Source organism: Anopheles funestus, chromosome 2RL, assembly GCF_943734845.2.
Source record: "Anopheles funestus chromosome 2RL, idAnoFuneDA-416_04, whole genome shotgun sequence".
Lineage (NCBI taxonomy): Eukaryota > Metazoa > Arthropoda > Insecta > Diptera > Culicidae > Anopheles > Anopheles funestus.
The window spans coordinates 4548733-4569505 of NC_064598.1; the positions used below are offsets into that span (position 1 = coordinate 4548733).

The window sequence follows — 20773 nt, forward strand, 5'->3', positions numbered from 1 at the left end:
GTTGTAACGAGAGACGCACATGATATAGACGCCCTATATCATGACCTTCAGATGGTCTCTGCGGCATGGAAGCATAGAGAAGATTCTGAGCAGTTATGCTAACTTGAACGGAAGCCTACAGTCATTAAAAGTGCTTGTATGTTTTCACCTGCAAGCTCCTACCCTCATTGTTGGTGTAATGATCTTTTTGGTGTGTTTAACGAATTTCGCAGTTGTTTGAAATCTTCGTTGTTACTATATAAGATGTTGATAGTAAACCTTCCTGAAACAATAAGGAAACGTTTGGATGGGATGGTAACATTTTACTACCAATCGTAAAAAAAGTCTGTGGGTGTCTTGTTTCTAATTCGGTAACTTCTTAGTTTAAGCAACATTTTAAATAATCTTTAATTATAAAGACGTTTTATAAATTTATTTTTTAATTGTTCATGTATATTTTATTAAAGTGTTTCAAAACGCGCAGACATAATGTACTGATGGTCATTATTTTTTTTTCATTACAGGTATGTTTTCAACTGAATGGTGGCAAATGCAAAAGAAACCTCGTTCATATACAACGATGTCAATCTTTTAATCATGGTCTGAAGGTAACATTTTACTCCGGATATGTATGCGGCAAACCAAAAACATGACAAAAGTTCATGACACATATGTCGATTTTATTTTGTAGTTTGTTGGGTGTCTCTTAGGATGTTAAGAGACGAATAAGTCAATTTAGATTACATATAAAGCTAAAATTGCCTTGAAATTATAACATACTTACAACGAAAGACACTTACAGGTGACTTAAACAAGACTTGATTTAGTTTGCTCAATGTTTTTTTCCCGTTCCAACGGTTATGTTTTTTTAAACCTAGGAATGTGCAATTTTTGATCATACTAAATTTGTTTATATTTATAATATCCTTATTCTGAGAAATCCCTATTTTGAATAAGCGGTTTCAGATATTCTGGCGGTGAATTATACCAGTACTGCTACGTGAAACGCTTCACGTGAAATGCATGTTGCATACATTTTGGCGCAATCGATTTAAACGTTACCTATGGACGGTACAGAACCTAGCGGCGCTTTTCCAGTTCGTTGCCCCAGTCCCAAAAGCTTTTGATCAAATCGGATGCCTTTTCAGCGATCATGTATACCGTAGCTTGTGTATGGCCGTTCGATACCGGTAGCATGACGCTGGCATCAACAATTCGTAGGTTTCCAATTCCATGAACTTTTAACTCTGGCGATACCACAGATTGACCGTTTTGTCTACTTCCCATGGGGCAGGTGCCATACGGTTGATCGGCAACATGACCTACGTGACGAACCACACATCGCCAGTAATCGTCCGTACCGTACCGAAGCCGATCGCAAGGAGGAGCTTTGAGTTTTCTTGTCTGCAAACCCAGTTTTGCGAAATCTTCTGTGTGAAGAATCCTAAGACATTCCGTGATACCACGCAAAATTTCCTCCATATCTTTGGGATCGTTAAAAAATTGTGTGTAGATCAGGGGGCTATCCGTGGGATTTGCCGTGTTAAGTCTCAGGAAACCTCTAGACGATGGTCTTAAGTGGATTAAACCGATCGAGAAATATTCCCGTGTATCTCGTGGTTCGTATTGGAACAGGATCTCATGACTGGGACCAGCATCTTTTGTCTGCTGCGGAGTGTTCAGAAATGCAATTGCTTCCAATTTCTTTTGTGACGTAGACGTGAGCGTTCTATTCGTTGCCAGATGTAAGGGAAATGATATGTATCGAAGGTTCATTGTTGCTCCGACCGGCAGATCTTCATGTACCGTTATACCTAAAGCTTCTAGTTGCGATTTTGGACCGATGCCGGATAGTAGTAGCAGATGGGGTGTAAAAATGGGACCGGCAGAAAGGATCACCTCTTTGGTTGCTCGTATATTACGTTGCTTCCCATCAACAAGTACCGTCACGCCTGCTGCTTGCCGCGTTCGGGGGTTGATTAGCACCTTGGTAACTCTTGCCGCCGTCATGATGTGAAGGTTGGTAAAGAGTGGTTTCACCGGCCAAACATACGCATCGGAAGCAGTAACGCGTTTTCCGCGGCGATTCGTTAACTGCACTTAGCCGACGGTTTGATTCGCTTCTGCGTTGTAATCAGCCGTTCGTAAACCGAGACGATTGCAAGCGGAGACGAAAGTATGCGCGAGAGATGACTTGTCGTGCATTTCGAATATCGGAACCGGTCCACCTTTGCCGCGCTGTTGTCGTGAGTTGGCGGAAAGGTTGTACCGAAAATTTTCGAGTTTCAAAAAATAAGGTAATACATTTCGGTGGGCCCAGTCCACATTCCCTTGCATAGCCCATGCGTTGTAATCTGTTTCACTTCCTCGAACGTACAGCATGTTGTTGATCAGCGTATTTCCTCCCAATCCTTTACCAGCTGGTATTTCACATCGCTGATCGCGTTCTCCTGTGTGGAAGTGAGGAGCATTGAAGCATTAACTCATCCGGAACATGTTTCCTTTGTTTTAGCATCACTTCTTTACCGAGACAAGCGTCCGCCTGAGGCTCCGCTCTAACGTTCCAGCTAAGATCCTGTCCGTTATGGCTTCCGCCCGCTTCAATTAGCAAAATGCGCCACTGCTGTAACTCGGCCAACCGACTAGCGATCACTGAACCCGCAGTACCACCACCAACAACGATAAAATCGTACACCGTCCTATAGCTCACCTCAGCTGTAAATTAGGCGAAAAAGTTCATTGACACCTTCGTCAGACGCTTGACACTTCGCGCATTCTGCCTCTACCTGAGAAACTTAACGGTGGTTTCGGCGGGGACGATGTTGCCGACGGCACTAAGACGCTGTTCAGCCATTGCTCCTTTTTAACGTAAAGTGGCCACCATAAGAAGGATTGTGCGATGCCTGCAACGGCAACAATAATCAGGAGCCGTATACTGTTGCTCCACTGCATGGTTTTGCAGAAAGCACTAAAGAATCACCTCGCGAAACGAACTTCTGGACGGTCGTAAGCGAACTGTTCTGCTGGACACGAGAACAAACGTAACCCGACGCTGTGATCATTCTCGGTTACTTTGTTCTTTTCTTGATTCTTGATCTTATGAAGAGAAGAAAAAAAAACAGCCACATCAAATCCTACAGAGAGATGTGATTCTTTAGCAGGTTTCATGAATATAACGAAAAAAAAAATGATAACGTTACCGCTCTCTGTTTATTTTACCAACTTCGTATATCGGCAACTTTGGTACTACAGTGTGACCATTTCTCATGAAACCATAAAATATGTTCAAATTTACAGAGAATTTCAAAAGTAAATAATAACAGTAAATGGAGAATTGGCGTCCTCAGCAAATTAAACAAGGAAATAAAAAAAAAAGATAATATTTGCGATACTTTTCCACTGGAGGTACCAACGATACGTTACGCATTTGATGTGATAATCGTGCGACGTGTGCTGAAAACCTGTTTTTTCTTCTACATTATACGATTGCCATTCTGAGTGGAGCAGATTTATATGGGAGTCCACTGGAATGCAAACCAAGTACTCCCGGTGTGATAATCGTCGGAAGATCACCCAAAAACATACGGAAAGGTTTGTTGTGTTCCAACTGCTTAAAGCGCTAATTATAGGAAGTTATCATTATTTATTTTCTACAGCTATATCCTTGAATGGGAGTTGAATCAGGCGATTGAAGATGAAAACATTATTCTTCATATGCTATCCGGAACCAATTTGTTGAACCGCGAAGGCTTTTACGTGAAGAATTTGCACACGCTTTATTTACTGAATTTAATAAGGAGGTTGGTGATGAATTCGTTCGATGAAACATTTTGATCAGGGTGTGGAAAAGACCTAATAACCATGTTTTAGATATCACTGTCATGTGAGAAAAATATCAATCATTGCTGACAGTTTTTCACCTGTCATTAAGTGTGTATTTCTCCGAATAGAGAGGCTACTTCTTTTCCAACAAACGGACCGCTGTTCAGGGTTTTTATTGTCACCGTTGAGTAGCGTAGTCGTTTCTCAATTGTTTGAAGAAGTAAAAAAACACACCACTCGCGTGGGTGGATAGGGTAGGTCATGTTAGACAGTTTCAAGTTCAGCCACGGAACTACGCCATCGTGAACGCAGCAGGAAAGCTTCGGTGCCCTGGGTGAGATGGATTGTTACACAAACGAAAAAGCACTCGTATATCGACCTTCCTGTTGGGCCCTGTCATTACCGAATTCGACCAATTAGCCCCACAACAGGGGCGCAAATATTAGAGCTGCGATCAACGTTGCGGCGTTCGATTGCAATGTCGATAAAAGCTGCGGTGAAGGGTATACGGTTGACACGAAATAAACTGTTCCTTTTAGTGCAGACAAAGTCAATCGACGCATGCAACAGAGTATTTCGATAGGCGGGGAAAACATACCAAAGGGGTACGTAAAACATTTTGATGAGCCAAACCATTTCACTCGGCACTTAAATTGAACGAAGATTGACAAAACGTGATGGAATAGTTTGAGAAATATCTTAGATAGTAATCGTTCGTATAAACAGAAACCCGAAAGAATCGTATAGCTTTTACGATGTGCCAAAGATGGACGCACGTACGTTGCAATTTTTTATTCCATTTAGTATACGAAAGGTACTGCCAAAGAACGGAATGGATTCGAACAGTAAAACTCACCTGTTGTCATTCGTGATTTTGGAAACCAGTATTTGTTTAAATTAGCTAACCAAAAAACAAAAACAAACTCAAAACAGCCATGTTAGCTATGGTGACCCACAAATTGTTGAAACTATTAGGTCGGTTAAATGGTGGTTTAACCATAATCCTTCTTCAGACAGACGATTCTATTAAGGTTTCGTAGGCTTATGTGTGGTACTGATACGAAATACGAAAGCGAACGGTTGCTAATCAGCTATTGGCAGGTCGGTTCAGTAGTCTTATGTCAAGGTTCGTGTCTAGAGTGGGAGCTCCGGTATGATCGCACACCGAAAAACCGGTAGGACCTCTTCGTGACACACATCAAAAAACGATGCAAACGGTCAGTCGAGGGCTTCCTGCGGAAAAGATGTTCCGTGCTCGGTTTGAAGAGATTAAATCCATGTGTAATGTTAATATTTCTTTATCTCTTCCGCGTTGGCGGATGGATCTGTGTGACTGTATGCGTTAGAAGTATATGCTCAACGGATGAAGACATAGAAAAACAGTAAGTATATCATATATCATATCATATATTAAAGCAAGGACGCTGTAAATATGTCAATAATTTGATAAATTGTATTATTCGTTTATTTGGTTTACTTTATTTATTTAAGGAGAGAAAAAAAACAAGTATTGCGATCCAAATATTATAAATATATGCATGAGGTCAAGATCATACCCAATGTTTTCCAATAGTACCCCCGTTTGCAGGCTGATATTCGGCGTTTTTAATATCGACAGATTTTCGATTATGTCCTCTGGAACAAAACACAAGCCAAGCAAGTAAAGTTTGTTGATACGATCACTGCATAGTGTGCGTGACCGTGACGTACCAAGTGGAGCTACACAGTTTGGAGGAAAGCGCCCAGGCCAGATCCACCGCACACCGTGCGGAATTTTTATGATACCCAAATGCAATAGTTTTTTTTTGGTAGGTTTGTCATTGTCAGCTCTGTTGCTTTATCATACCACCATCTCGGTCCGATGTATGCACTGTGCGAAGGGTGGGCACGTGGTAAATCGCTGGTGCGGAAAGCAGACTAGTGAGACGGGAGATGCCTTTTTGGAAATCTGAACGAACGGCTTACTTGTGACTGTCACTGTATGCAACCGGTCAGGATAGAGATAGAAGGAAACACGCACTACTAGCAGCGAAGGATTTGACGAGCAGCCGTAATTTAGACGCGATCAAATTTCGTTCGCTTAGTATCGGTTCGGACACGGAGCGGAGTTGACCGTTTCAAAGGTGGCTTCGCACATAAAGTTTTAGTGGCAGAACGAATAGTACGATGAGTGTCTTATTAGTGCTCAGTAGAGGCGTTCGTTTCCTGTTAGCTGTACTGCTGTGTTTATGGTTTATCGCAAAAGAATCGGTATGCCAGTGTCCAGATGCGGCTACTTATGGTGAGAGTGATCCAGCAAATGTGCGACTACTGCAGGAAAACAGTGTCAAAGAAGCGCCGTTGTTGAAGAAGTATGATTTTATCATTGTGGGCGCTAGTCCCTCGGGATGCTTGTTGGCCAACCGATTAAGTGAGATACGTGACTGGAACGTGCTACTGATCGAGGCGGGTGAACAGGAAAATCTTTTCGTCCAGGTGCCAATCTTTTCGGCGTACCTACAGTCAACCAGATATAACTGGGGATACCTCGCCGAACCACAGAACTATTCCTGCTGGGGTAAGGATAATGATCGTGGATTTGCAGCTGTTCGATTTGTGGATGAAGGTAGCATAGTAGTAATGTCCCGATGTTTCCATAGGTATGAAGGATCAACGCTGTGGCTATCCACGTGGGAAGGGTCTCGGTGGTTCAACGCTCATCAACTACATGATGTACGTGCGGGGAAACAAGTACGACTACGACCAATGGGCAGCGGCCGGTAATGAAGGATGGTCGTTTGATGAAATTCTGCCGTACTTTTTGAAGTCGGAAAAATCTTACCTTCGCGAGGTGAACAAATATCACGGCAAAGACGGTAATTTAGATGTACGATATCTTCCTTACCGTACCCGTCTGGCAAAGCTATTCGTGAATGCGTGGCGTGAACTCGGTCTGGACAGTGTAGATTACAACGGTGAGTCCCAGATTGGTGTGTCGTACATTCAGTCGAACGTTCGAAATGGTCGCCGACTTACAGCGTACACCGCGTTTCTCGAGCCGATTCTCGATCGTCCGAATTTGCACATACTTACCAATGCACGTGCGACACGGGTGCTGATCGACTCGACAACCCAGCAAGCTTACGGTGTGGAGTTCATTAAGGAACGCAATCGCTTCACCGTTTACGCCGACAAGGAGATTCTAATGACCGCCGGTGCACTGCAAACACCTCAGCTGCTAATGCTGTCCGGTGTCGGTCCGAGGGAACATCTGCAGGAGATAGGTATACCCGTGATAAAGGATCTGCCGGTCGGACAGACGCTGTACGATCACATCTACTTTACCGGGCTCGCGTTCGTCACCAACACGACCAACCTTTCACTGCACGGTGACAACGTGATTACGCTGGATGCCTTTCTGTCGTTTCTGCAAGGCCAAGGACCGATGACGGTGACAGGTGGCGTCGAAGCAGTGGCCTTCATTCGCAACACCACAAATCCGGAAAGTGCGGCCACACCGGCGACGCTGCCGAATATTGAGTACATTCTGACCGGTGGTTCGCTGGCGGCCGATCATGGCAGCGGCATCCGTAGCGGGTTCCGGTTGACGGACAGCATTTACAGCATCTATAAACCGTTGGAAGCGAACGAGCGGGACGCGGTGACGCTCAATATCGTGTTGCTGCATCCGAAGTCTAAAGGCTATCTACGCCTGAAAAGCTGCAATCCGCTGCACTGGCCACGATTTTTTTCCAACATGCTGAAAGAGCCGGAAGACGTGGAAACGATTCTGCAGGGTATTCGGTCGGCGTTGCCGCTGATGAATACACGGGCCGCCCGGCGTTACGGTGCCAAGTTGTATGACATTCCTTTACCAAACTGTGCCAACTTTCGGTTCGGTACCGATGATTACTGGCGCTGTGCCATCCGTACGCAGACGACCTCGATTCACCATCAGATAGCGACGTGCAAGATGGGACCGGTGAGTGATCCGGACGCGGTTGTATCCTCTCACCTGAAGGTGCACGGTGTCAGCCGGCTACGGGTGGCCGACGTTGGGGTAATTCCGTACCCAACCAGTGGACACCCGACCGCTACGGCGTACATGATCGGTGAAAAGCTATCCGATTTGATCAAAGCCGAATGGTTAGGGCAGAACAATCCAACGGCCAGTGGTACCTAATGTGAGTGTAAAGACGCATATAGTCAGTGGTTTGTTGTTATTGTAGGTTGTTATGAGATGGACGTATATGTAGCGTTTAAGAAAAAGCACCGAAGAAACTGTAGTAAATGGAAGTCATCAAAGAAAAAGGTTCGGAGGTCACAGGGTGCGTGATAAGTGGTATCCGTATCGCCATGGTCAAGGGTAACAGATGATTTTAAAATTCCATTTTATACGATCATAACGGCTGTTGGTAACCGGTAACGGCGGCTCCACAACGATCGGAAATTGGTCACTTTCAGGTGGATATAGGTGGGGACGGCATGCGTCGAAGAATTTCGTGAGCGTGTCTTCGTACCGTTCGCAGACAAACGCACCAATGTCAAACGGATATAAAAAACGTGTTATAGTTACCGATACAGGAAAGAATGCTAATGAAGATAGTTTGCTTGCTGATATAATCGTTTGTTGATCGTGTGAAACAGCTGATCGTATCGTGGAACAGTGCTGAACACGGAATATAAAAATAAACTTGTCAAATGTACGCCATTAGGTTAATAGTTCCAGATCCGTAGTGTAGCAACATATTTGATTAACAGCTGATTAATAGCATAAAATAGAACATATTCAATACATAAAATGCTCCTTACATAGCTCAATTAAAGATACCAAAACAATGTTAAAATGGTTTTGTGCTTGATTATTAATTTAATTATTCACATTGATAAAGATGCTAAGAAAAATGAGAAATTAAGCCAATTATACCCCTAAATAGATAATATATTTGAGTTCTATTCTCAAGTATTTTTCATGTAGCTTAGTTGTTCTCAAACTGATTGCTGATCAAACGGAAGCGGGTAAAGTCGGATTCGAATTTTTAATTTATTGAACCTATTCAGAATTGAATTGAATTTGTATCTAGCATCAGTTCATGATTAGTTCATAGATTGAGAGATTGATAACAAACAATGGTTGCGTAAGTGGTTTTTGGAGTGCTGGTTATATAGTTAAACTTTCAGATAATCAATAACTCTTGATAATTATCTTTTTAGTACGGAATGCATTAAGTATTTGGAGTTCCTCATGCAACAGAAAATATATGAAAGGTCATCTGATTACCAATTCCCGCTGGTGGAATAGAAAATCTTAGTATGCATATCTGAACTGAAAGCACGAAAGGACGAAATAAAGATTATTCTCGCGGTTCCGGCTTCATGTAACGTCTACATAACATAACGTCTACACACTGTAACGTCTACATGTCTACATAACGATGATGGACGGTATAGAGCTCTACCCTCAATGTATTACGCCTACAAGTATGCAATGTCAATAATCCGAATATCAATATGCCGTTCGTCGCTTGTACGTTAGCAAGTCTTTCTTGCTCAGAATTCCACTACAACACGATGCAAACAAATGATAATTTTGATAATCAATTATTTTTAAATTCACGATTTAAGCTGTCTACGACGGGAGAGGGAGGAATTTGCTATGTCAACAATTTATTTGCAAAAATAAAATTAACTGTGACCAGATGGTGCACGTGGCTGTCCGGGTATCAGATTACTTTCAATGCGAGTATTTACTCTAGACCTAATCAAAGATAATTTTGATCTAGGAAGGTTCTATTGAAACAAACAGATCGATTAAGCGCACCCGTGATGCCTTTGAAACCCCCCTTGTACTGTGGTGTACGGTAGGGCGTCATTAAATGCATAACCCGGACAATCGAATTGAAATTCTGATCACAAAAGTCGGTACTTTTCCAGTGTTTCGTGCGCGATGCGACAAGGGAAGTACGTCAGCAGTGCCGGGAAGTTAGGCGAAGAATTTTCAATGCCAAACGAAAGAGAAACTGTGCATCGCCTATTAGCATGTCCAGATTATGTTTGCGAACTAACTTTATTTATAGTAGCTGAATCATCTGTTGGTGGTTCATATAAAATCACATTCGTTTTTCACTTCTGGCAATTAGTAGGCATTTGGTTGATTTAAGTGCAGTGTACTTGACCACAATGTCTGATATCTTTCTTTAGCTTTTAAGTTCATTGATTCCTTGAAATGGTGAACGCTACATTTATAACAGGAGTTTAAAAAAGAACGAAGTCTTTGTTTGGCAGAATCCTTTCACTTTTTTTTGTTCCTCGAGCTTCCTACAGCTCATGTAAGTTGTTTGTTACAGCTTCCGCGCCCGATATTGGTGTCTGTTTTTGCAATTCAATACACAACCGGTAATGAGAAGACGGTAATTCCGTAATGCAACAGGTTTCCGTGTCGTTTAAAATGTTCGGCTCTACGCTGGTTTTATTCGTTGCATCTCATCTTCTTAGATAAATGAATTGTGGCCATCCTCACTGTACGTCCAGTCAACTGTGTGTCCTTGGCAATGCAGCAGGTCTAATGTGCGTGTTCCCGGTGCAAAAGGGACGCTCCGTAACCTTGACAGTATGGCCCTTCGTTTCTGAATAATCGTATCACCTTGGCTTTTGTGGTTTCACTTCCATCATAAACCAACGCGTGCACAATTGAAGGCTCTTCATAGTTCATTGACTTTTGACATACATTTTAATTGTTGGAGCATATTTAATTTATATTATTTTATATTGAATCGTAAAGGAATCGCATCATATGTCGTTGGTATCATATAAAATACAAACAAATAAATGTCTTTTCATCTTGTTCGTTGGTCGATTAACTGTTTCCTCTCGCATTAACCACTGTTACATCAGATTCGTGTGATATCGTTCATCGCGTAGCACTGTTCTAGCATGTAATCGATGTGATTAATCATTCGTTTAATTTACACAGCAACAATCGCACCGCGTGTGGGGCGTGGGGAAGTGAAAAATTAATTGAATAGAGTAAGATTTTCAGCGCTTCTGGCGTCACGGTAGCTTTTCTGCTCGCATCAGAAAAACCTTAACATTCTGGCTGACGTGCTGGCGAACAATCGGGTACGATTAAATCAAAAATGCATTTCTACCAAAGGTTATCAATTTTCACTACAGATTCGGCCTCGATAGAACGTTTCATCATGTGAGATTTCCGGGAAGTGAAGCAAATCAAACACATTTCGGTTTCGTAATTTAATTATCTAGTCGTAGTATTTTATTACTGGAAAATGAGCGCAGCCTAAGTACACACTTAGTTCTACATTTATCACCAGCGCTATTGTGCTATCATTATAAATAGTATAAATAATCATTGCTTTCCCCTTTTGGGGGAGATCGTGTATAGGAATGAAAAAATTGCATGCCACATCCGTGCTTGTAATGTTTTCTGTCACTAGCTGACTACTGGCCGGAATCACTGTTCGGAAAAACACAGACGCTTCTACGTTAGCTCGTTCCAATCTTCCTTGATCATGTCGGCACCCTTTTCACCGATCATGATGGTCGGTGCATTTGTATGGCCCGCCGGTACATCCGGCATTATGCTGGCGTCGATCACTCGCAACCCTTTGACACCGTGCACGCGTAACCTCGCATCCACCACGGCGGTAGGATCCTTTCTCGGACCCATTTTGCACGTACCCACGTGATGATAGATGGTGAAGGTGGCATGCCGCGAAAAGCATTTCCAGTAGTCGTCCGAATCGAACCGATAGCGTTCACAACCCGGCATCGGTATCTCGAGCAACCGGGCATTGTAACGCTGTAACGCTGCCGTACGGCTCAGCTTAATGGCCTTCCGAATGGCGCGCACCGAAATGTCCAAATCGTACGGATCGTCAAAGTAGTTTGGTTCGATGATGGGATACCTAAATGGGTTGGAACCGTTCAGGTAGATCCGGCCCTTGCTCCGTGGTCTCATGATCAGCGGAAACACCGTAAAACCATCGTAGCTTTTACGCTGAATATCTCCAAACAGTGTTTGAAAAGTTTTCGGCTTGTAGTTGAAGTTAATCTCGTATGTTGGATCAGCCGCAATCGTACCGCCGATGTGTAGCAGCTCATAGTCTGGCCATCCGTCCGGATCGTTCGGGTTTTCGGAATTGTAAAAAGCGATAGCTTCACAGCCACCAACAGATGTAAATGGGCCACGCTTTTCGTACTGGTACTTCATGAAGTTATCCAGCCGGAAGACGTCCTTGTACTTGAGCGTCGCTGTGTCATTCACCATAAACGTTAGCCCACCGGCAGCGGTATGATCTTGAAAATTGTACCCCACCGGCAGATCCGCAATCGGCTTGATGCCGTTCGCACGCAGATGTTCGGCAGGTCCGATCCCGGAAAGCATTAGCAGATGGGGCGATCCAATCGCACCGGCGGACACGATCACTTCCCGACGGGCACGTACCGTGTAGAAGCGTCCAGCGTGATAGAAGCGTACACCCGACGCCCGGTTAGTGCTGCGGTCGAACAAAATTCTAGTCACTTGGCTAGTTTTCTTCACGTGTAGGTTGGACCGGTTCGCCATATCGTACAAATACGCCACGTTCGTACTATCCCGTTTTCCATCTTTCGTCGTACTTTGGATGTACGAAACACCGATCTGCGTGGGGCCGTTGTAGTCGACGTACGGTGCACCATCCTCTATTGCACCTTGCACAAACGCTTTCGCCGTATCCGAACGGAATCGCGGATAGGAAATCGTTAGTGGTCCATCCTTGCCCGCATAGGCAGGATTTGCGTCTGGTACGACGCTGTGCTCGAGCTTCTTGAAGTACGGCAGCACATCTTCGTACGACCAGCCCGGATTGCCTTGGTCGGCCCAATGATCGAAGTCGCGTCGATTACCGCGCGTATAGATCATGTAGTTGAGTACGCTCGAACCACCCATCACCTTACCGCGCGGAAACCGGCACTGGTTGTTCTTAAACGCCAAACAATATTGATCGCTCGGTTTCGTCCGATAGTCCCAGTTGATGTTAAAGTTTTGCAGATAGTGCGCCGCCATCGGGATGTCCATGAGAAGGTTCTCGCCGGGTCCTGCCTCGATCAGAAGTACCGACCAATCGGGCACTTCACTCAGCCGATTCGCCAGCACACTTCCGGCCGATCCAGCTCCGACAATGATGAAATCATACTCCGTCTGAACCACCGGTTGGCTCGGCAGTTCGTGGGTCATACGCTCACCACCGTCCTGCAGAAAGCTGAGCATCGACAGTAGGCTATCCTGGGGCCGGGTGAAGCTCACCATACCCAGAATACCGGCCGCGAGCGGTACATACTGCATCTTGATTAACGTCCGCTATACCACTGCGAACTTAATTTCCCTTTTGCGCACTATTACCACCAATCAAATCGCTATGTACTGGATCACTGGTCCTTTAAAATACGGTTACCCCACCGGCACACGATACATCTACCCCGAGCGCCAAGGTTCCCGTCCTGAGGCGCTGCACTGAAATTCTGCACACGGTTGTGAACGCACACCGTTTCGCGACTACACTCGTACTGAATCCCGCGGCCGTGGATATCATGCGTTTTAAGCGGTTACATCCCCGTCACCAGTACTAGACGGAGCACTCTGTGCAAGTGTAGCTGTGCAGCGGGAGACAATCTGTTAACTAGTTTTCCGATGCTCCGTACTTCCTGCGAGGTACTGCTCGAATCGTGTACGGGATTTTCCAGTATCCGGCCCACTCCCTTCCTGCCTGGGGGGGTGGGGGGAGGGGAGAGAGTTTCTCAGCTTTATAGACAGGAAAACACAACTAGAACGGTGTGCGAATGAGTCTTTCGCACATACGTGCGTTCCATACAAACTGCTCGAATGTGAGTAAATCAAGAGTGAGATAAAAAGGTGAAGATAAAAAGAGACGGAATTCACTGTGTATGTGTGAGATAAATGTTTGTTATGAGTTGGTGAGAAAACAATAAAGCTGCTAGTATGCGAGGAGTAGTAGAAGATTACTTGTAAGAATCAAGTGAAAGGGGGCGGTAATGCACTATTGAATTGATAATGGTAGCCGGGAAACTGCTCATTCACCTGTGCGCTACCGTTTGCTATTACACCTCTTCCCCCCCTTTAACGAAGGGTAAGTTTCCCGCCACCGATCGTAGTCTCATACTACAGCCGGGGGAATGAATGGCCCGGTAACCTTCGATGCACATTCCCTCGGCCAAAAACTGCACTCACACTGTGCACGGTGCACTGAGGCATGGAGTGAGTTTTTACATTTCTGTGTTTTTTTTTAAACATTAAACTACGTTCGGATAAGGTCGTAGGGGAGCCCCGTACCCACCCGGTGCAGCTTCCGTAAGTGAAGTTTACTTGCTCACCAACACACACACCTACGCGGTGGTTGCAAACTTGAACTTGGCCGACGTGAATGCAACTTTCTTTGCGAGCGTGATTTTGTGCCTCGTCGTAACAGGCCCTACACGATGCGGGATGCATTTTTTTTTCGCGGTTGCACTATTCTTCGCGTAGACGGTTTGCTGTGGTAGTTTCGATTGCGTTATCATTCGCCTTGACCGGACTTTTCTTTTCTTTCCGGTTTAGCTTCGCCAACCGGACGATGACGGAGAGCTTTTTCGTGTGTTCGTTTAAATACGATCACCACCGCTCGTTTGTCCTCGAAAGTAAGTGATGGCTGGGTTTTTGTACTGGCTGAAGCTTAATGTGTGGCAAGTTATTTTAGTGACGCGGCGTACTATGTTAAGTGAATTCTAGAGCAAAGGAGAATGAAGCCAACGAAAAAAAAAGGAAGCAACTAGGGAGAATTCTAAAATGACGTTTTTACACTGTTTCATTATAGCGTATTCTCGGGGAGCTCTGTGTGGCATTGAGAATTTTTTTTTAAATGACATGACATGATTCTTTTTGAAGGAATTTCTCTCTAGGGAGTGTTGTGTTGGAATATTTCAGTATATTATGAAATTCATCAATTTTTTCCTTGTGCATTAAATGAACATTCGCCAGGAACTAGATTGATAATAAAAATAACTTTACGTCTATATGCAAATGATTAATCTTTAAACAATTTTCTAAAGCCACCAGATACATGATTGTTATGTTTTTAGAATATTTGTTGGGGGGTTTCTATTCTCGTTCAAGAGCGGAATAATCTGGATCGAATAAAAAAGCGACACTGTTGACGTCATAAAAGTGTTACGATGCTGACGCTTTGATGTTTACAACGTTTGTAACTATCGCGAAGGTTTGTCCGTTGAACTGGTTTTATCATTAAGGAATGTCAAAACATGTCTTTTAACGTGTCCACTAGATCGATCAAGTGAAAGATTGTTGTTTCAAATAAAAAAAAAACAAATTCGAGCAGTTTGTTGAGTTTATTTTAGTTTACGCTTTAATTTTTTATGCAATAAATAACAACCACCTGATGTGACGACCTGGCCGTTCTTACGAGAATACAAAAACAACTACGTAATACATTTTGCATACGATTAAAATCGAACCTTCACAACTATCTCATATTCCAGTCCTCCTTTATCAGGTCGGCACCCTTTTCGGCGATCATGATCGTCGGACCGTTGGTGTGGCCAGCCGGAACATCCGGCATAATGCTGGCGTCGATCACACGCAAACCCTTTATGCCGTGCACTCGGAGTCGTGAATCGACCACCGCCAGTCTATCGCTGGCCGGACCCATCTTGCACGTGCCCACGTGGTGATAGATCGTGTATGTAGCATGCCGCGTAAAACACTTCCAGTAGTCGTCCGTGTCGAACCGGTACTGCTCACAACCCGGGATGGGAATTTCGAGCAGACGGGCATCGTAGCTTCTCAGCACTTTGGTCCTCGTCAGCTCGATCGCTTTCCGGATTCCACGTACCGAAATTTCCAGATCGTACGGATCGTCGAAGTAGTTCGGTTGAACGATCGGATACACGAATGGATCGGAACTGGCAAGCCGTATACGGCCCTTGCTGCGCGGACGTAAAATCATCGGAAACACCGTATATCCCTCCAGCCCTCGTCGCTCGATGTCACCGAAGAGCGTGTTGAACGTTTCGGGCTTGTAGTTAAAGTTACTCTCGTATATACGATCAGCCGCATGTGTACCGCCAATCATCAGCAGCTCCAGATCGGGCCAAGCATCGCTGGCGGTACGATTGGACGATTGAGTTGTGTCGTGGAAACTGAGTGCCTCGCACGCCCCGATCGACGTCATCATCCCCGAGTGTTGGTGCTCGTACTCCATAAAGTTTTCCAGCGTGAAGAGGCGCTCCGAGGTGAGCGTTATGGTGCGGTTGATAAGAAACGTTAGAGCACCGCTCGCTACGTGATCCTGAAAGTTGTATCCGACCGCGAGATTAACGACGGGCTGTATACCTTTCAGGCGCAGATGTTTGGCAGGTCCAATGCCAGAGAGCATTAATAGTTGCGGCGAACCAATCGTACCGGCGGAAAGAATCACTTCACGGCGGGCTCGAACTTTATGATAACGTTTGTTCGCATAATATTGAACACCTGTGGCCCTTTTCGTGTCGCGATCGAGTAAAACCTTTGTGACGTGCGCATTTCGAATAATATGTAAATTTTTTCGATTTCGTATTGGGTAAAGGTAAGCATTGTTGGTGCTGACGCGCTGACCATTCTTGGTAGTACTTTGCGCGAATGAGGTTCCGAGTTGGGTGGGCCCGTTGTAGTCCACATACGGTACGCCTGATTCAATGTTTGCCTGTACAAACGCTCGTGCCACACTGGACCGGTAGTTGGGATACGATATTGTTACAGGCCCATTTCGTCCGGCGTACATCGGGTGTGCATCGGGGACGACGTTTTTCTCGAGCTTTTTAAAGTACGGTAACACATCGCTGAAGGACCACCCGGTGTTGCCCATTGCTGCCCACGCGTCGTAATCTCGGCGATTACCACGTGTATAGATCATGTAGTTAAGCACACTCGAACCACCCATCACTTTGCCACGTGGAAACCGGCACTGGTTGTTCTTAAACGCCAAACAATATTTATCGCTCGGTTTTGTCCGATAATCCCAGTTGACGGTGCTGTAAGTCTGAAGGTAGTGGGCAAACATTGGGATGTCCATTAAAAGACTTTCGCGCCATCCAGCCTCGATCAGCAACACGGACCAATGAGACACTTCCGTCAGCCGGTTTGCCAGAACACAACCGGCAGATCCACCGCCGACGATGATGAAATCATACTCGGGAAGCAAAGTTCTCTGATCTGGTTTTTCGTACTTCAAACTCTCATCACCGGCACGATAGAACTCCAACAAGGTTTTTATTCCAGCAAGTTGAGGTAACGTCGTTTGGCACCAGCTGGCCAGGACAAATATCGTGCACCAAGCCGTTCGTCCCTGTAGCATTTTGTGCAGCGGGCATCCAGCTTCAAATTTTATGGTCTGTTATAAATGAAATTGACCTATCCAGCGTTAAAACTTTGCAACCTTCACATTGATACTCTAACCGGCACTAATTATAATATCACACCGCGTGGTCTCAGGAACCGTGCGCGTCCGGACTAGTCGGGTTCTGAATACTTACTAAAGCTTGATGATCCACACCCAAACTTCTGCCCGTTAAATATTGAACCAAAATGATGAAACAGAAGCGGATGTGAGGAAGATCTTATATATAAGAAATGTTAATGTTAATGTAAATGTTAATGAATTCTGTTATCAATTTCATTCTCTGGCTAGTTTCATGTCGCAGGGAGGGTAAGGTAACAGGAGGTAACAGGTTCTAAAAGAGATCGTTCGTCGTGTACCATTATAACGGTTTAACGGCTGGCAGAACACAAATGTATCGATTCCAGTTCTGGTTCGTGACAATTTTGCCCATATGTTGTACAGGCGTCCCCCGAGATACGACTGTATTTGGAACCGAAAAAAGAGCCCGAAGCAAGGCGTAAGTTGAAAAAGTCGTAAGTCGAAAATACATCGTTTATAAGCATACGTAGAGAGTCGAAAGCTATATTTAAATATTTTAGAGGAAAAAATCATAGAGAAATCGTTTTGAATAGTATATTAATTGATCTTTTCAATATTTCATTAAAATATTTATCGAGAATGTATAAGTTTATTCCAACAATTTAATTTTTATATTCAGTGAAGACCATGAATTTTTAACGGTTGCCGGTGAAAATTAAAAAAAACTGACAATTTGAGCATAATAAGAACTGTCAAGATCAAAATCGTCGTATCTGCGGATCGTCGTATCTCGAGGGGGTCGTATCTCGGGGGAAGCCTGTATTCTGTCGTCGTTTCAAAACTTTCTTTTTCCATATTTCATATCCCATTACGGCTTGATCTTGATTTGTGGTTTTTTTCCCCAATTTAATACTTTGACCTTCTTATGCACTATCGAAGTACTGCATTTTTAATCAACTTCTGAAATAATTAATGTGCAACGATACGTTTTCGCTGGTGTATAACAGCGCAAGGTTTAATCAGCTTGCATTGGAATAAACGCATAAAGTCTGTTCAATGCCATGGTGACTGTTTGGTGTTTCGAAAACATTTTACAGTTATCAGCGCAAAATTAAGCAACACTGCCCGAAATGACCGATTTTATGAACAGGCGTATGGAGGCTCTTGTTACGGGTAATTATTCAGTGGTTTAATTGGTACTCTTTTACAATGCGCATTTAGCAAAGGAACAAAACAAAACGGAAAGTAATGAAAAGTTCCATAAAAATAAATTTAAAGAAATTAAATCTACTCAGACTATAGTCAAAGCTTCAAATAAATTAACGGAAGATCCTCATTGGAATCTTAATAAGCTAATAACACCTTCTGGCAGTGAAAAGCACTTTTAAGACAAAGGAAGAAAAATCACTATGATGTCATAAATGTTGTTAAACTGAAGACATCTTCGGGTGGTAAAGCGAGGTAATCAAGTTCTAACTTCTTCGCGTCAAAACAAAATGTACAGGAAGTATTATTTTTCACATACTCAGATCCTATCTCTGAGATATTTCTGATAATTTGTATAATGCACCAAGCGGATGATGCACAGACGGAAATAATTCCTGACGATTATGTTCCTTGCACTTGTGCATACCGGAAATTACCATGCACCTGCATCATAAAATGCAGATTTTATTTGCCTATCTATAAGTGGTGTTGCACCTCCTTTAACAAAGAACAATTACGCAGAAGTAAAGAAAAATCGTAGAAAAGCCATGCGCACAACCATTTAGGCAAGTCATAAAATTCCCATGTTTCGTAGAATTAAATTGGATACCTGAAATGCGTGCATATTGGCAGAAGGAACTCTACTGCCTTGAGTAGGCTGGAACACGGATGTGAACGGCATTTTCGTCGTTGCTCGGAACTTGTTTGGATGCGGCAATGGGTAGAAATCGTGAGCAAGTTCATACACACCGCGCAAGTTCGTACGACTCATCTGACTGATAGGTTAACATTTTTAAGTATCCTCATAAATTAAACAAAGTGCACAAAGCAGCTGAGTCAGCCGGTAAGACCGAGTGCATCGTCGATTAGTAGATATGCACATGGCCGGTTGCATTCATCATCGCTGCATCCTACCGTGTGCCGAAGTGCGCACAGTAATGATTGTTGCTTGTATCAGGCGCTTCTTCACGTACACCCGGACCACATGCAACGGCCATTAAAATATGAGCGTAAAATTGACTTCTTTCACGTCGTCAATCAGTGATAGCGGATGGTACAAATCTGGGCGGAAGGCTGATCGTATCAAAAGGTCATTTGTGGGGAGGATTGTCCGGATCTAGCAGGCATGTGGGTAGGTCAATGTTGTGTAATTACCACGACCCCATGACCTTGCACTGATCTCCACTGTCCTTCCTTCTCTCTAGTCGTAATCGTGGAGAAATGGTGGAGATTTCCTTGAGAGAGAAAAAAGCATCCCAAGAGGATGGAGGTGCTTCAACTTACTGGTATAATTTTATATATGATTCATCCTCCGACGCGACTGACGATTAAAACCAAAAAGAACTAAGTATGATGAGAGTGACATCGGGTTCGATCGTCGAAGGATGCAGCGATGAGCAAAACGCGTACGGAATGCTTCTCAATGCGGCGAACAATCCCGTACAGACTTCTGCAGATGGCGAACAGAAATGATCTAGCAAGGTCTTTCAGGAGTGTATCAGCTTGTAGGACATGGTTTTACATCCGTAATAGTGCGTTACTTCTTTTGGGTCAGTGGTCAGTGAAGAAAGTGTGGTTGGGTAATTGCTTGAAACAGGAAGAATAAGTCGCATGAAACAGCTTTTATTGAACTCCATTCCATCGGTATTTCACGAAAAGAATAAATCAAATTAATTACGTTATTAAAGTGTTTTACAGTACACCATGTGATAAATGTCAATTACGGAAATTGCTGGGTTCAATTCTTTTCATCTTAAGGTGGTTGAAATTATCTATTTTTAAGGCATGACCCATGGTAACCTTCGATACTTACCTTGTCCGTCAAACGGTTTATTTTTCTTTCATTGTATAAATTTTTATTTCTTGTACATTGACTGTAAGCATGTAAGCATGTAAACGAATGTTTTTGTTCTCATATCTCCGAGTGATTTATAAGTTATAAAGGATACAAAACGAAATGAATATTTTTAACCGGCTCATCATGAAGAAAAACAACTTTGATGAAAATTGCAATGTTTGAAAAAAGCATACAAATAAAAAACAACAATGCATTCTCCTTTATTTCCATCACAATTCGTGTGATGGGTTTTCAACAGCATCATCGTCACGATCGTAGTTGTACGTTCGTACGTCTCATACTTACAGACTGCTCGGTTAAATCGGTGCTACTGGCAGTAGCTGAGTTACAGTAGTTGCAGCAACCTTGGAATAATACCAACTCTGTAATCCCCACTCGCCAGAATTTTTAACCTACGCTCCATTACCATACTGGTCTTTCATCTTGAATGTTCGACGTTGGTAGTTGTATCATCGCGCATGTG

The 20773-nt window shown here is 43.7% G+C and overlaps 5 protein-coding genes across 11 annotated transcripts in view; 2 read left to right on the plus strand and 3 right to left on the minus strand.

Moving 5' to 3' along the window:
* The window catches only part of LOC125762713 (flotillin-2), a 150216-nt gene that overhangs the window by 13101 nt on the left and 116342 nt on the right, over window positions 1-20773 (plus strand). The window lies entirely within an intron of this gene.
* Window positions 1997-2947, minus strand: LOC125762739 (glucose dehydrogenase [FAD, quinone]-like). Its single transcript, XM_049425217.1, has 3 exons — window positions 2766-2947; window positions 2506-2694; window positions 1997-2429 (listed from the first exon to the last, which is right to left on the minus strand). The coding sequence occupies exons 1-3, from the start codon at window positions 2929-2931 to the stop codon at window positions 2080-2082; spliced, it is 705 nt and encodes a 234-aa protein (XP_049281174.1). The 5' UTR covers window positions 2932-2947; the 3' UTR covers window positions 1997-2079.
* On the plus strand, window positions 3674-9814 carry LOC125762698 (glucose dehydrogenase [FAD, quinone]-like). Its single transcript, XM_049425101.1, has 2 exons — window positions 3674-6358; window positions 6441-9814. The coding sequence occupies exons 1-2, from the start codon at window positions 5968-5970 to the stop codon at window positions 7961-7963; spliced, it is 1914 nt and encodes a 637-aa protein (XP_049281058.1). The 5' UTR covers window positions 3674-5967; the 3' UTR covers window positions 7964-9814.
* On the minus strand, window positions 11023-13418 carry LOC125762704 (glucose dehydrogenase [FAD, quinone]-like). The gene has a single exon (XM_049425112.1). It carries the CDS (start codon window positions 13121-13123, stop codon window positions 11279-11281), a length of 1845 nt encoding a protein of 614 aa, XP_049281069.1. The 5' UTR covers window positions 13124-13418; the 3' UTR covers window positions 11023-11278.
* Window positions 13512-20673, minus strand: LOC125762702 (glucose dehydrogenase [FAD, quinone]-like). Its single transcript, XM_049425108.1, has one exon. It carries the CDS (start codon window positions 17181-17183, stop codon window positions 15315-15317), a length of 1869 nt encoding a protein of 622 aa, XP_049281065.1. The 5' UTR covers window positions 17184-20673; the 3' UTR covers window positions 13512-15314.